Source organism: Tursiops truncatus, chromosome 19 (genome assembly GCF_011762595.2).
Source record: "Tursiops truncatus isolate mTurTru1 chromosome 19, mTurTru1.mat.Y, whole genome shotgun sequence".
Lineage (NCBI taxonomy): Eukaryota > Metazoa > Chordata > Mammalia > Artiodactyla > Delphinidae > Tursiops > Tursiops truncatus.
In genome coordinates this window covers 44,946,424-44,961,125 of record NC_047052.1, presented here as the reverse complement: position 1 = coordinate 44,961,125, position 14,702 = coordinate 44,946,424, and the positions used below count along the sequence as shown (strand labels likewise).

The window sequence follows — 14,702 nt, the reverse complement described above, 5'->3', positions numbered from 1 at the left end:
CCTAGGCCCGGGGCTGAGGTCCCCGGACACCTCCACCTCTCCCCGAGCCCCCGGGGCCTGGAAGCAGGGGCTGCTCTTCACTCCAAACCACCGACTGGCTGACTGGCAGAGGGAGGCCTACTCCCACCGAGGGCGGGTGCGGTGCCAATGAGCTGGCACCGGCAGGGTGTGGCCTGGGGCGACAGCCCCGCTCAAGGAGGCAGGGCCCCTCAGTTCCGAGTCTTGCTGCAGAGGACAGAGTTACCAAGCTCGAAATCCAGCTTTCTTTCTGTACCATCTCCAGATTTTAAAAAGTTGACCATTAATTTTAAAACCAACACAACTCCATGGGCCGGGTCTGGCTTTTAGGCCTCAAGTATATGAATTCTGAGGTAAAACCTTCCTCTTTTTAACTTAAGAATTTCTTGCATTCGGGGGAACTCCCCGGCGGTGCAGTGGTTAGGGACTCCGTGCTCTCATTAAATTCCTTACATTCTGAGTGTTGGATTTCTGTCACTTGGGTTTCAAGAGAAAGAGAATGGTGCTCCCTGGTTCTTAGGGGTGTGTGCGTGCATCGGGGGGGGGGTGACGGCGTTTGGGACAAGGGGGACAGGAGGAGGGGGCTGACGCTGGATCACACCCGCCTCTCAGGGAGTCCAGGCAGCTGCTCAGCTAGCGAAGACACAAGCCACTTCTATGAAACATTTATTTCCTTTAAAACCTCCAGAAACATGCCAGAAAATCTCAAGACGGGGATGGGGTGGGGGGTGGGGGGAGATAATAAAGAATAAAAAAATCCAAATGAAACAAATCAACATAAAAAAAAAAAAACCCTGCTGCTATCTTCAGCCATCAGATAGAACACCAAACTCAAATTAAATGTGCTTTGCAGAGATCCTTTAGAAATAACAGACAACAAAACCCCAAATCATAATTTACACTTGTCGATGTACATGATTAGGTCCCCAAAATGATTCAAATGATCTGAAGATGTGAGGAGACAACTTAAAAAAACAAAAACGGGTGGGGGAGGGGTGAGCCCCAGGTTAGGGTCTGAGGAAAGGGTGGGGTGGTAAGTGGTCCTGGAGAACCCTCCCCAAAAGGGACCCGGGAGGGGCAGAGACATCACAGTAGCTGGCCAGGGCTGAGGACCCGGCAGGCAGGCGCCCCTCGCAAACCACAGGTGAGGGAGAGGAGATGGCAGACCTGAGGGCCTTTCTCGCGGGACTGCAGTGCTGCCGAGGGGCCAGAGGTTGATGGCAGGGAGGCACGACGAGGGTCCTTTTCTCTTGCTCCTTCAACGTCTGTGTCCTGTGCGGTCGGTGCCCAGAGCCTCCTTCCCTGAGGTCTCCGGCCCCAGAGAGGAGGCGGCGGGGTCTCCGGACGGGACTGGACCGCCCGGTGCTGGCCCCCCGCCGGAGCGAGCCGCTCTCAGCTGGGCCCCCCCGCCCGCCTGCCCACCCTGCTTTCGTCCCCAGCCCACGGGGGACGCGCCTCGGTCCTCAGCTTGAGGTTGGGGGAATCCACAGACTGTGGCCGTACAGACTTGTTCTGGCGCAACTCCACATGAAAAAATAAATATATATATATATATTTTTGTTTGTTTGTTTTTAAAGGAAAAAAAGAAACTGTTTCCTGGGTGAACAGCGTAGTACCACACCGGCCTGGCTGCCTGGCCAGCCGCCCCTTATTGCCTCGAGAGAACCAGCGTCTTGTGGGGTTAGCACAGCAAGGCGCTCCCCGGGGAGCACAGTGACGGTGTCCGACGTTGCTGCTGCTACTGCGGGGCCTACGAGATGGGCCGAGGGGCTTTGCAAAGGGAAACAAAAGCGGAGAGGAGAGGGAGGCTGCCTCCCTCCGGCCCGGACCTGACGGCTCCGTGGAGCCCCTCCCGGTGCCCGGGAGGGGCCGGGGCTGACGAGCTGGGGAGGAGGAGGGGTGGGCTGTGCCGGCTCTGCCGCTGGGCCTGGCCGGGTCAGCAGCTCGCAGGCGGAGGGGCCCAGGTGCCGTGGCCTCTGGCAGTCAAGGGACTGGTAGACAAAGGCTGGAGAAATGGTCCCGAGCGTGCAAATACCTTCCCCCTCAAAGAAGTTCACTGGATGCTGGGGTTTCCTCGCTCCACCCTGGGACCTCCCAGGACAATAAATGAAACTCTAAGAAAGTGCTCCTGGTTGCTTTTTGGAGGACAGGGTAGGGAGGGGGCAATGTCCATGCTTTCTGGAGCCAGTGCACCAGGGACCGAGAGCCCTGGCCCACTTCCACGCCGGCCCGCACCTCTCTGGGCGTGAGGGGAGAGCGGGATGGTTTCCCGCTGTGATTTCTCAGGCAGGGGTCTTGGCCCCATAAGCCCAGATGCTGCTGTATGTGGTGAAGAAACCCGGTTCGGGGATTCCTGGAGCTGTGGGGTTTGGAGACTCACTCCTGCCCTCCACCCCCTTCCTACAGCTTCCAGTGGCTTGGTCCTAGGAAGAGGCTGGATGTGGATGGCAGGATGGGACCCTGGGGGCAGTGTGGGCGTGGCCCAGCCCCCAGGAACCTCAGATGGCGGCTCAGAGGGAGACCACGTCGCCCTCTGGGGCTCGAGGGCCAGGAGTGGACCCCAGCTCACAGCCCCGTGAGGCCTCCCTCAGGTCCCACTGCCACCCCGAGTGTCCGTGTCCACGGGAGGGCGGTGGGGCCCTGGCTGCATAGCTCGGTCACACCTGCAACCAGAAGCCGGCCTGAAGGAGAGGACAGCAGGAGCCCCCGGTCTGCTCAGGCGGAGGGGGGCAGGTGGCGGCCTCTCCACCTCAGAGTTCCTTCTTTTCCCTGCAGAAGATCTCGGCGAACTTGCGCAGCTGCTCGCTGGCGGCCTGGGACTCCTCCTGCAGCCGCTGGTTGTTCTGCCTCAGGCTGGCCACCTCCGACTGCAGCACTGCCTTGTCTTGCTTCTCCTGCGGGGGCGGGGGCTGGCATCAGCGGGCGCACCTTGAATGGCTCCCCGGGGCCTGCGAGCCCTGCTAGGCCGTGGTTTAGAGCCAGGCTGCCAGGGTTCAAATCCCAGCTCTGCTTCTCAACAGCTGAGCAACCTTGGGCAAGTCTCGGCCCCAGGTTCCTCCGCTCTAAAAGGGGCAGTTGAGAGGCCTCCCTGAGGTCACAGGTGTTGAGCTCTTAGAACACAGCCTGACGTGCAGTAACTGACAAGCATCACTAATTAGGAGCACTCATTCCACACTCACAGCCACCCAAGGGTTGGGGACTGTTGTTACCCCCATTTTCCTGGAAGAGGAGACCGGACCTCACACAGCACGTAGGGGGCTGGGATGTGGCTGCAGGGCTGCCCTTCCAGGACAGTGTAAGATGCTCAGGCAGTGACCTGTGCCAGGTCACACAGCATCAAGGGGTCGGGTGGGATGTGAACCTGGGCCCCTATGACCCCCGTGCTTGAGGCTCCCATGTTCGACTCGGCCACCTTTTGGCTTTTTACCCAAACACATATAAAACGACAAGTGAAAGCCTCTTCCACTCTTATTTCCCCTCACTCTTCCACACCCTGGAGATAAGTACAAGGAACAATCTCGAACGTCGCCTTCTAGCTATCCCTCTGACCCACAGCTCTTAAACATGTTTTAAGTATGACGATGTTCTAGGAAACGGTCTTGCCACTTGCTGAATCTTCTGCTTGAGTTACTGGACTTCTTTTGTATGTTAGTAAATACACAGATCTCTGTGACTACTTTAATTGCCTGCAGACCGTTCCGCTGCGCGGGTGTCCTGTCATTTATATAACCACTCTCCTGTCGACGGACAGCTGCACTGGCTCCAATTTTTTATCGCCAGCGGTGCAGCAGCGAACATCCCTGCTCATGGGTCTCTTCGTGCCCGTGCTTGAAATTCTGTTGGACAAGTTCCCACAGTGAAACTGCTGGGTCGACAAGGTACGCAATTACAGTTTTGACAAATATTGTCCGACTGCCCTCCAAAAAGGCTGGGCCAATTTATTCTCCCGCCAAGAGGGTATGAGGGTTTCTCTGTGTGCTTTACCAGCGTTCCCTACTGTCACTTTTTACTCTTCACTCATGACTACATTCGAAGCTGGGCGGCCTCCCCTAGAATAGATGGGGTGTGGGTGGGGACGGGTGCCTCAGCCTCGCTGTCCCCCGCCACCCTCCGGGGGGGCCTGGAATTGCGATGGGGAGGTGCGCGCCACGTGAGGCGGCCGCTTGGCGGCCTTACCTTCTGGAGGTCCGTGTGCAGCTGTTTCAGCATCACTTCCAGTTGGTACACCTTGCCTGTCAGATCCAGGGGTGGCTCCTCACTGGAAGGACAGGGGGCAGGGTCAGGCTCTTGGCCCACAGCTGGGAGGAGCCCGGGATACAGGCTCCCTCTTGTCCCTGAGGATCTGGGGAGTCCTTTTCTTGCTGGAGGAGAAGGCCACGCTCCACCTGGCGAGGGCACGTCTGTGGATGTCGATGTGGGTCGTGGGAGCACCAGGCCTGCTGTGTGTGCACTCCTCCAGAGGATGGACCATGCGTGTGCTTTTGGGAGAAACTCCCCCCACGTGTGACCACCTCAGGTGGCACAGCACAAAGAACACCCCCCCACGCCCATCCACCGAGCCCCCGGCAGGCCCGAGCATCGCTCCGGCACATGGGGCATGTAAGTGGGCAAACGGACGGGAGAGCCTGACTGGTGGACAGGACCAGTAACGATACGGACAATAACAGCCCCCCGCTACCGAGAGCCCACCCTGTACCGTGTGAGGTTTCACCTCACAGGGCGGACGGTGGTTTCCCCACTGGACAGAGGGGAAACCCAGGCTCAGGCGGGGGCTCTGCACCCAGGACCCCAGCCTGTGGCTCCCCCTCTGTGCAGATTCCCCAGGCCTGGGCCCGCCTGGCCCCTGCAGAGGAGGGCAGGCAGCCGAGAAGCCTCCACTGGAAGCTGTGGGAAGGCACACACCTGGTAGGGATGCCGGGGTCGGGGAGGCGCGTGGGCTGCAGCAGACGAGAGGGAGACGGGGGTGGGGGTGGGGTCTCCGCCCAAGAAGGGGAGAGGACTCGGCCCTCCCGCCTCTCCCACCCTTTCCTCCCTGCTGGTGCTGCATCTTGGGGAGCTGCAGCCACAATGGGAGACAGGAGGCAGGTGGAGGGAGGTCAACAGTTCAGGGCAAAAGGCGTCCGGGAGCGTGCCCGGAGGTCCCGCCATTTCCACACCCACCCTGCTCCCACCCCTGCCATGGTGCCCCATCTGTAACCACCCAGTTCTGCTATTAGAGTGGGGCCAATCTTTGGTGGAGGTTGAGTTCTAAAGTCACTGTGTGAAGCAAAAAACAAGGAGAGTCAAAACCACCCTCGAAAATTGCTTCAACTGCCCATAAAGTACAGTGCACGACTGCTGTATACAGAACTCTGCACGGTGAGGTGTGCAGATGAGTGTGAAATGCACTACTGAAATCCACGGACATGCAAACATGCCATTTCCATCCTCTCTCCCTCTTTGTAGTTCTATTTTCTGCCAAGCTGGTGCGGATGAATCTGCTGCACTACATGTGAGATGCCCGCCTCCCCGTCCTCCTTCCTCCCCCGGAAGCCTCGTGAGGGCAGGGCTTGGGCCTCCATCACCGCTGTGTCCCCAGACAGCCCAGCACGGGGCCTGCCGGGGAAGAGTGAGAGGTAAATGTCAGGGGAACACATGCGTAATTCAGGAACCTGCAGAGGAGGAGACCCGGGAGCAGACAGACGGGAGGCTGAAGGCCGGGAGCGGGCTGACAGAGGGGGCAGACGAGAGGCCCGGGGGCGGGGGGGAGACTGGGGGGCACTACTTAGCGATTCTGCAAGTTGGCAGTGAAACAATCCTGAGTGCTGATCACAGGGCTGACCCCGACTTGGTCCCTGCTGGGCCCCAGCACGTGGGTTAGTCCAAAGTCTGTCAGGTGAGAGGGGCGGTTGCTCCTGCAGCTACTGCCTAGGGGGTGGTGGGGTGACCTGCCCGGCGGCCTCTCACCCAGCGTGGGGGAAGGAACCTCACCTCATGGTAGGGGTAGTCCTGGGGGTCGGGGGCCCCCTCTCCAGGCTCAGGTGGCTGTGGACAGGACTGTGCGCTGGCGGGATGTCCGGGCTCAGAGCTGGGTCGTTGAGAGAGAAGAGCGAGACGGCTCTTTGCACTGCCGGGCAGAGGGGGGCGGTGGTCGGCAGGGCTCCCGGCTCCTCCTCACCCCACCCCCTCCCCCAGTGACCAAGCCCTCCCTGGAAACTCCAGGACACTGCCAATCACACCCCGGTGAGATCACACAGGCACGTAGGATGGATTCTTGCCAAAATACCAAACCAAATCAGGACACAAACAACAATAACCTGTCCTGATTCTGAGCAAGCCTCCAGACCCGATGACCAGCTTATACAAAATACAAGGGACGGAGAAAGAAATTAAGTTGCGGTGTGGGGAAGTGACCACCCCAACTGGGCAGAAGTGACCTGGTACCGTCAATAAATAAACGGTAGGGGGAAAAGTGGCCAGAAGTGGATGGGGCTGACGCCGGGTGACGAGGATGTGGGGATTCATCATCCTAGTTCTGAGAATGTAAAATTTCAAAAGCAAAAAGGAAAGCGAAACAGAGGATATCAGGTATACGGAAGAGAGAAGAAAATCACAGGGGGCTGCCTGTTAAAGCAAAGCTTCCCGGGTCCCACCCCAGACACGTGATTGGCTCTGGGGGAGGGGCCCGAGCACCTGCATGTTCAGATGGGACCATTAGGTGATCCTTCTATAATGGCAAGAACTGGTGACAGTCCTGATGCATCCAAAAAGCAGCTGGCTGAGTGAGCCCTAGGACAGCCAGACAATGGAATGTGCGGGGAGCGAACCACCAGAGGTGGGGCTGCGTGTCGCCCCGTGGGGAGAGGGCACCGCTACCTGGCAAAGGCGGGCTCCTTTACATCTCTGTGCTCAAAGAACAGCACAGTGAAAACCCAAATACCCTTCCCCAAGACCCACCCACTGTTAACGGTTTGCCACACTTACTTTCTGCGTGTGTGTGTGTGTGTGTGTGTGTGTGTGTGTACTTTTTTTTTTTTTTTGCAGTACGCGGGCCTCTCACTATTGTGGCCTCTCTCGTTGCGGAGCACAGGCTCCGGACGCGCAGGCTCAGCGGCCGTGGCTCACGAGCCCAGCCGCTCCGCGGCATGTGGGATCTTCCCGGACCGGGGCACGAACCTGTGTCCCCTGCATTGGCAGGCGGACTCTCAACCACTGCGCCACCAGGGAAGCCCTGTGTGTGTGTGTATTTTATTCCCTAACCATTTGAGAGTAAATTGCCGACATCCTGGTACTTCATCTCTGTGTACTTCACTACCCATCTCCAAAAAGTAAAGACATGCTCCTATATAATCATGAAACAACATCGTACTCAGGAAATTTAACATTTATATGGTATTACTGTCTAATAGATAGTCATCTTGAAATTTCTCCAATTCTCTAAATAACATCCTTTATAGCTGTGGTTTTCCGTCTTGGATACAATATTTCTTCTCTTCGAAAATACTTTTCTATAAACAGTTTCAAACAGGCCCCAAAGCAGAGAAAAGAGCATCATGGGTCCTCATGAACCCATCGCCAGTTTCAACACTTTTCAACATACTCTGGTTCCCTCCCCTGCACTCTCTTTGGTTTTTTTATTCCCCTGATCACTCTTCTCCTTTACGTTTTAAAAACAGCTTATTGTGGTTTAACCAACATACAACCAACTGCGCACGCTGGAAAGTGTACCATCTGGCCCGGTGACGGTGGCAGCCGAGCCTCAGTCGCCTCATCTGTAAATGGGATCCTAATACATCCCTCAGACTGAAGCGCAGAAGAGACGATGTTTGTAAAGTGATAACGTGCCGGCTGAGGAGATGCTCCGTAATGTCACTGTGGCTGCAGAGTTACCTCCTTCAGGAAGCGCCTCCCACCCCCGAGCTCATCAGGCCTCTGGACAGCAGCGCTGGGCCACTGCCTGGCAGCCACTCCCCAGTGGTTCTGGAGTGTGAGGCTGGGGTATCCCTGAGGCCGGGCCTTGTATTCTCCGTTGCTCTCCCTCCTGCCGTGCCCTCCCCACCCCAGAGGCCTGACTGCCTTCATCCCGTGGCTTGGGGAGAGGCTGCAGGACAGGATGGAAGCAATGAATGGAAGCAAAGAGGGAGGAGCTTCCTCCAGGGCCACCTGTCAGACGCGGGCTGGCTCACACGTGGAAATAAGAAGGATGTGTATCGTATGGGTCTGGTTTAACAGATCCTGCCCTGCGCCAGGCCCATGCTGGGCACCCAGTGGTGACTGAGACAGCCCCGGGTCTTGCCATCATTAGAAAGCAAGGGCACAGGCAGAGGGGTCAGGGCTATAGGAGCCCAGAGGAGGTGCCTGATCCAGACTAAGGGATATCAGGGAAGGCTTCCTGGAGGAGGGACAGCAAAGCTGTGGCCTAAAAGATGAAAAATGAGCCAGAAGAATATGGTCTTGTCTGTCAGGGTTTCACAGATGAGGGAACCGAGGCTTAGAAAGGTAAAGCCGCTTGCCCAAAGTCACACGGGAGAGAAGTGGCAGAGACCGCCAGCCGTCCCTCATGGCTTTTCCTTCCCCTTCTCGGTAATAGCACATCACAAATTTCGGCCTCGTGCATGGCCTCACACCCCAGCTTGCCCTGGCCCTGCAACAAGGTGTGGCCGTGACACTCTGACCAATGGGAAGCGAGTGTAGGAGGAGTATAAGGCTTTGGGAAATGTCCTCAGAGCTGGACGTGATGGCCAGAGCTCTAGTGGCCTGACTGTGAGGGTGAGGCACCCCAGGAACGGCAGAGCAGGCGCAGAAGGGGCTTGAGCTCTAATGCGTCTGTGGAAATGCCTTGCCAGCCCCAGACTGCCCAGCCCAGGAATTTTTGCTGCATACAATCTTGTTTGTTTAAGTCACTGTTAATTTGGATTTTCTGCCATTTGCAGCCAAAGTATGTCTAAGTACAATTTGGATTATGGCAACTCTGCACACTGTAATAATAACAGAAAGTACTGTCTGCTGAGAGCGTGTTCTGTGCCCGACACGTTTTACACACAGACTCCTCCCCGCGGCTCCAGGCAGTGGGTGCAGTCTCATCCCAGTTTTGTAGACAAGGTAACTGGGGGAATCAGACAGATGAAGACATTTGCCCAGGACTGCACAGTGACCAAGGGACAGGGCAGGATGTGAACCCCGCTCCCCCTCATTCTGGAACCCGAGTGTGTCCCCCTTCAAAGCCCCAAGACCCTCCGTGGATACTTCCAGAAGAGAGAAGGGAGTAGGGATCTGGCGGGCCTGGGTGGAAGGCGCCTACCTTCATATGCCTTGGCTGCGTTTACGAGGCTGGACCACTCAAGGCCAGCAGCCGTGTCGGGCAGCGGCATCATCCCTGGGTCCAGGCGCCGCAGGGGCCGGTCCCGCCCATCGGCCAGCGAGAGCTCGGAGGCTGAGATGGTGGCTGCGGGGGGACAGCGGAGAGGGGAGATGGGTGAGTGACAACGTGTGAGAAACAAAGAAATTAACACATTATGTTACACTTCATATACAATTATGTAACATTATGTAACTGTTATACCTGTTAACGTATAATTAAACGAGTACATTATATTTATTAGACGATAAATGCCAGGGAAAACACCCAGCAGGGTAAGGGGGTAGGAGCGTTGGATGTTTACGTAGGTACGATTTTAGGGTGCTGGGGGAGGCCTCGCTGAGAAGATGGCCTTTGCACAAAGCTCTGAAGGAAGGGGGGGCGGGGCGGGGGCACTTGGGGGAAGAGCATTCTGGGCAGCTGAAAAAGCCCTGAGGCAGGAACATGCCTCGAGGTTTCAGAAACATTGAGGGGGCCCGCGTGGCTGGGACAGAAGGAGAGGCAGAGAGCAGTGGGAGGTGAAGTCCCAGGTGACAGTGCTGGACTGCGTGAGGCCCTGTGGGCCACGACGAGAACTTTCTCTCTTCACCTGGGTGACACGGAGCCACAGGTGGGCCCTGAGCAGGGAGGGGTGTGACCTGTCACAGGTGTCCAAAGGGTCCCTCTGGCTTCGTGTGGGGGACAGACGGTAGGCGGGGGGAGCGGGGAGCAGGGAGGCAGTGGGGAGGCCCCTGCGATGGTCCAGGGAGTGAGATGAGGGCGGACAGGACCAGGTGGGGCTGCAGGGACAAGTGGACGGATCCTGGGTCTATTTTATAGGTGGAGTCAATAGTATTTCCTGAGAGCAGATGTGGGCGTGAGACAGAGAAGGGTCCAGGATGACTTAAAGATCTTGGAGCTGGTACCGAGACGGGGAAGGCTGGGGGTGGGACCGAAAGTTAGTTTCTGGGGGCGTGTGAGATGCCTCAGACACCCGTGGGGCGCTGGCCACGTGAGTTTTGGAGTGGAGGAGCGAGTGCCAGGCTGCAGATACAATGTGGGGCGCTTCAGTGTACGGATGACGTTTAGACGTGGCAGGGTCACCGTGGGGAGACCTGGTCGGTTCAGGTATGACACGCTGGGTAGAGAAAGAGTCTCAGGGTGTTGGAAGGGACAGACGGCACAAGCACCGCACCAACAGCTGCATTTGCTGCAGAGATAGAGCGAGTCCCCCGTGCTGGGCTTAGGCCCCCGGCCTCAGCTCACCGAGGCCTCACAGCCCCTAAAGGGAAGGGGAGAGAGGATGACAGTGAAGCATAGAGGTCAGGAGGTGACTCAGGCAGGAAGAGCCATGTCCCCAAGGAGCGTGTCCTCTCTGCGGGCACCACGCTGGGTGTTACAGGGATCATCTCACAGTCCCACCTCCAATTAGCCGGGAGGGAGGTGCTGCTATGACCCTGTGAGGCAGAGGGGGCAGCCTACACTCAACGGGAAGCTCCCCTGCATGCAGACTCTGCTCGCCAGTGGTGGCACTTGGGTGTGACACGTGGGGTCTGACACTGACCCTGCTCTAAGCCCAACCCCACACGGCTCTGGTGTTCAGAGGGTCCCTGTTAATATCCTATTTTAACCCTGCTCTCTAGTCCAGAGGCACAAACCTGACTGATAACGGATTAGAATGCTCGCTCCTGGTGACAGCACACTAACAGAAAAATACGTAAACAGCTGTTTTTTTCAGCGCTTACTGCATATCAGGCATTGAGCTTAGTGTTTTCCATGAAGAACTTGTTGGATTCTCGGATTAACCCAGTGAAGTGGGCACTGTTTTTGCCCACGTTTTCACAGGCACAGATAGGTTCCAGCTGTAACTTCAGGACCTGGGCTACAAACTTGGGCCATCCAGCTCTCAGGACGTGTGGTGCTAGTAAGTGTTGCCCAGTGAATGAAAGCTCAGGGGAATGAATGAGGGCAGGAAGGATGCCGAGCCCTTGACCTCCATGCTCTCCATCTCCAGCCTCCTAGCATCTCACTACTGAGCGGGTGAGGGTTGCGGGAGCAGCTGCCACAGCCAGGCAAGCTATCAGCGGGCGCTGCTGTGAGAGGCTCCTTGGCATGGAGAGCCCTTCATCCGTGAAGCCCAGGCCTTGGCTGACGGCATCTCTTCAGCCCCGACGTGGCTTGGGAAGGGCTCTCGAGCAGGCATGGAGAGGTGGACAGGCCCAGTGCCCCCGGCCACACTGAGGCCAGATGGGACTCTCTGTGGTTCAGGGGGACAGGGGAGTCAGACGGGCAAAGAGAGGTATATGTGTGTGCTTCCTGAGACAGAGGGCCCTGGGCTGTGGTCCCCGTAGGGACCCAGACAACCTGGACCCGGCTCGTAGGGAGCCCCCAGTCCAACAGGGGAGACAGACTCATTCCCACACAGTGACAGCCCGGAGTGAGTGGGGCTGTGATGGGAAAACATAAGGCAGAGTGAGCAGGATGGGATGGGAGCAAGCCAGGGGGCTGTGGGGGCCCAGAGGAGGCGTCTGACTCAGCCTGGCAGCCTGGCTGGGGAAGGAGGATTTCCTGGAGGCAGCAGCATCTTTTTTTTTTTTTTTTGATGTAGGCCATTTTTTAAAAAATTAATTAATTAATTTATTTTTGGCTGTGTTGGGTCTTTGTTGCTGCATGTGGGCGTTCTCTAGTTGCGGCGAGCGGGGGCTACTGTTCATTGTGCTGCACGGGCTTCTCACTGCGGTGGCTTCTCTTGTTGCGGAGCACAGGCTCTAGGCACATGGGCTTCAGGAGTTACGGCACGCAGGCTCAGTAGTTGTAGCTCGTGGGCTCTAGAGTGCAGACTCAGTAGTTGTGATGCACAGGCTTAGTTGCTTCACGGCACGTGGGATCTTCCTGGACCAGGGGTTGAACCCGTGTCCCCTGCACTGGCAGGTGGATTCTTAATCACTGCGCTACCAGGGAAGTCTCCGATGCAGACCATTTTTAAAGTCTTTGTTGGATTTGTTACAGTATTGCCTCTGTTTTATTTTTTTGTTTTTTTTTTGGCCCAAAGGCATGTGGGATCTTAGCTCCCCGACCAGGGATCGAACCCGCAACCCTGGCACTAGAAGGCGAAGTCTTAACCACTGGACTGCCAGGGAAGTCCTGGCAGTGGCATCTTAGGCGAGACTGAAAGGATGAAGCAGAGCTACTCAGGGGCATTCTGTCTGCCCTGTGTGGGTCTGTGACCTTTGTGCACATTACCCCTGCCCTGGCCCCTCTTGCCTTCTCCTCACGATGTGTCAAATGCCTACTACGTGTCGGGTCCTGCCTGCAGCACGGACAGGGCAGTACAGGCAAGATGCAAATGAAGGAGACACAGAGTGAAGCTGCGAGAGGAACTGCCAAGAAGCTCAGCCCCACAAGGGCAGGGCTGCTCTGACGCGCTCCCGCTGTGTGCCTCGTGCCTAGAGCAGAGCTCGGCCCAGAGCAGGTGCTCAAGAAACATCCGTGGAACGAAGGCAACAGAGGGGCAGGCCGGGTGCTCTGGAGTTTAAGACGGGAGGGATGACGCAGGCTGGAGCTTAAGGGAGGCCTCCAGAGCGATAACTGAGCAAAGCCCTGAAGGAGAAGCAGGAGTTAGTTATCGAGAACAGGGTTAGGGGAAGAGCGTGGCCAGCAGAGAGACCAGCCATGTGGAATGCCCTGAGGCGAGAGAGTGGCGGACAGAAGGATCTAAGGGAGGGTACTGTGAAGTGGAGGGACTGAGGTGGGGCTCCCCCCATGGGGCAAAACACCAGGCAAGGAGCATGGACCCAGATACTAGGTTAATGAGGAGCCATGGAAGAATTTTAAGGGGGGAGATAGAACCCCTCAAAAAAGTCCCAGAGCCTCCTCCAACCCATCCCCTGCAATGTACAAAAGGGTTCCATCTAGATGCTACAGGGGCACAGGTCCTCAGTTGAAACCCTTGGGGTGGACACATCTCTGAAGTCAAGACTCGTTGGGATTTGATAAAGTATGATGCGCTATGTATACATACAAACCCAGAAAGGTCGGCAGTACCCCTATTCAACACACTAGCGCTCCTCAACGAAGCAACGGATCGCTCACACCACGTGGGGTGAAGGAGGACCATAAATGCCTCACATCCGTTCAGGTCGAGCACTGCTGCCCAGCGAGCCTGGCCCAAACTTCTGCTTGGCCTTTCAGTTTCAGAGCCTTTGGGGCTGTGGATAAGGGATTACAGGCTGGGCTGAAGGTACGGCCAACCCCAGCCAGCGCACAGCTTTTTGACGGGGGCCGTGTGCACAGCGCCCCCTTCAGTAATTATTTGCTGATGCTGGTCACACCCCTGTACCCCCTTCCCGTCCAGAGCTGGCAGGCCTGGGGGACGTCACTTACGCAAATAAATATTCACGAGGCGATCTGCTTGGTGCTGGAAGAGGGGTCAGGACCCTAGGGATGAGCTCTCCAGTCTGGAGACACCTAGAGAGACTAACACCCTCTCTCTGGTCTCAGATGACCCCAGTCCTTGGGTGCCCCCATCCCTAGGTGACCCCCGGGAGACCCCTGATGCTTGGCCAACAAGCCCTTGTTCTGTGCGTGACAGCCGGTGCTCCATCATCAGGGCCCCCGAAGCTCCCGTGCGCTTCAGTTCCCTCCGTCAGCTGACTGACACTGATGACCCCCAGCCTTTGATCTCTAGGTGAGCTGCGTGCTCGTGCCCCCTTCTCCCACCCCCTCACCCTCACCCAGCTCCCGGGTGCCCGGGCTCACATTTCTTCTCCGGGAAGCCGTTGCCGGTGGCAGGGGTGGTGCTGGGGCCGCCGGGCGGGTGGGCGTGCTGGTGCTGGCGGCGGGCGGGCAGCGTGCTGGAGGGGAAGGCGCAGGTGCTGGTGAAGAGCACGTCGCTGGGCAGGCCCGGCTCCAGGCCGGCAGGGTTGGCAAAGCTGGGCTCCCGACGCCCGCTGCACAGGCTCTCGTCCGACAGCGTCCGCTGCAGGCTCTTCTGTGGCGACTGCTGCCAAGACAGGGGTGGGAGGCGGGACGCCCGGCGCGGTCACGGCCAGGCCCAGCCAGGGTCGCCGTCCTCAGGGGCTTCTTCCCGTCCTGGACGTCTGCGGTCTTTACCCAACCACCAACCATTTCTGCTCCCTTTTTGGTCAACGTACTCCAATTTTCTCCTGGGGATCCCTCCTACCCCCTCTGCAGCCCACCTTATTCTGGAGGGCCGACCCCACCCTCCAGCTCCAGGTGAGGTCAGGGGAGGCAGGGGTGACCCGAGCTGGAGCTTGAGAGCCAGTCATTGGTGGGGACCACGCGGGACAGAGTGCTGGCTTCCCCCAGAGCTCAGGCTGGTGGGAGGGAACCCCGGAGAGACTGCTGC

At 57.6% G+C, this 14,702-nt stretch overlaps 1 protein-coding gene across 16 annotated transcripts in view; it reads right to left on the bottom strand.

The window, feature by feature from the left end:
• Positions 1 to 667: 667 nt before the first annotated feature.
• SIPA1L3 (signal induced proliferation associated 1 like 3) overlaps positions 668 to 14,702 on the bottom strand; it is a 235,772-nt gene continuing 221,737 nt past the window's right edge. For 6 of the 16 annotated variants that reach the window (XM_033844840.2, XM_033844838.2, XM_033844845.2 and 3 more), the window contains 5 exons: positions 14,093 to 14,336; positions 9,299 to 9,442; positions 5,989 to 6,124; positions 4,195 to 4,276; positions 668 to 2,912 (listed from right to left, as the gene is read on the bottom strand). In XM_033844840.2, coding sequence (XP_033700731.1) covers positions 2,769 to 2,912; positions 4,195 to 4,276; positions 5,989 to 6,124; positions 9,299 to 9,442; positions 14,093 to 14,336 — 750 coding nt within the window. In that variant the 3' untranslated portion in view covers positions 668 to 2,768. The other 10 variants (XM_033844844.2, XM_033844842.2, XM_033844843.2 and 7 more) reach the window with 10 other exon arrangements.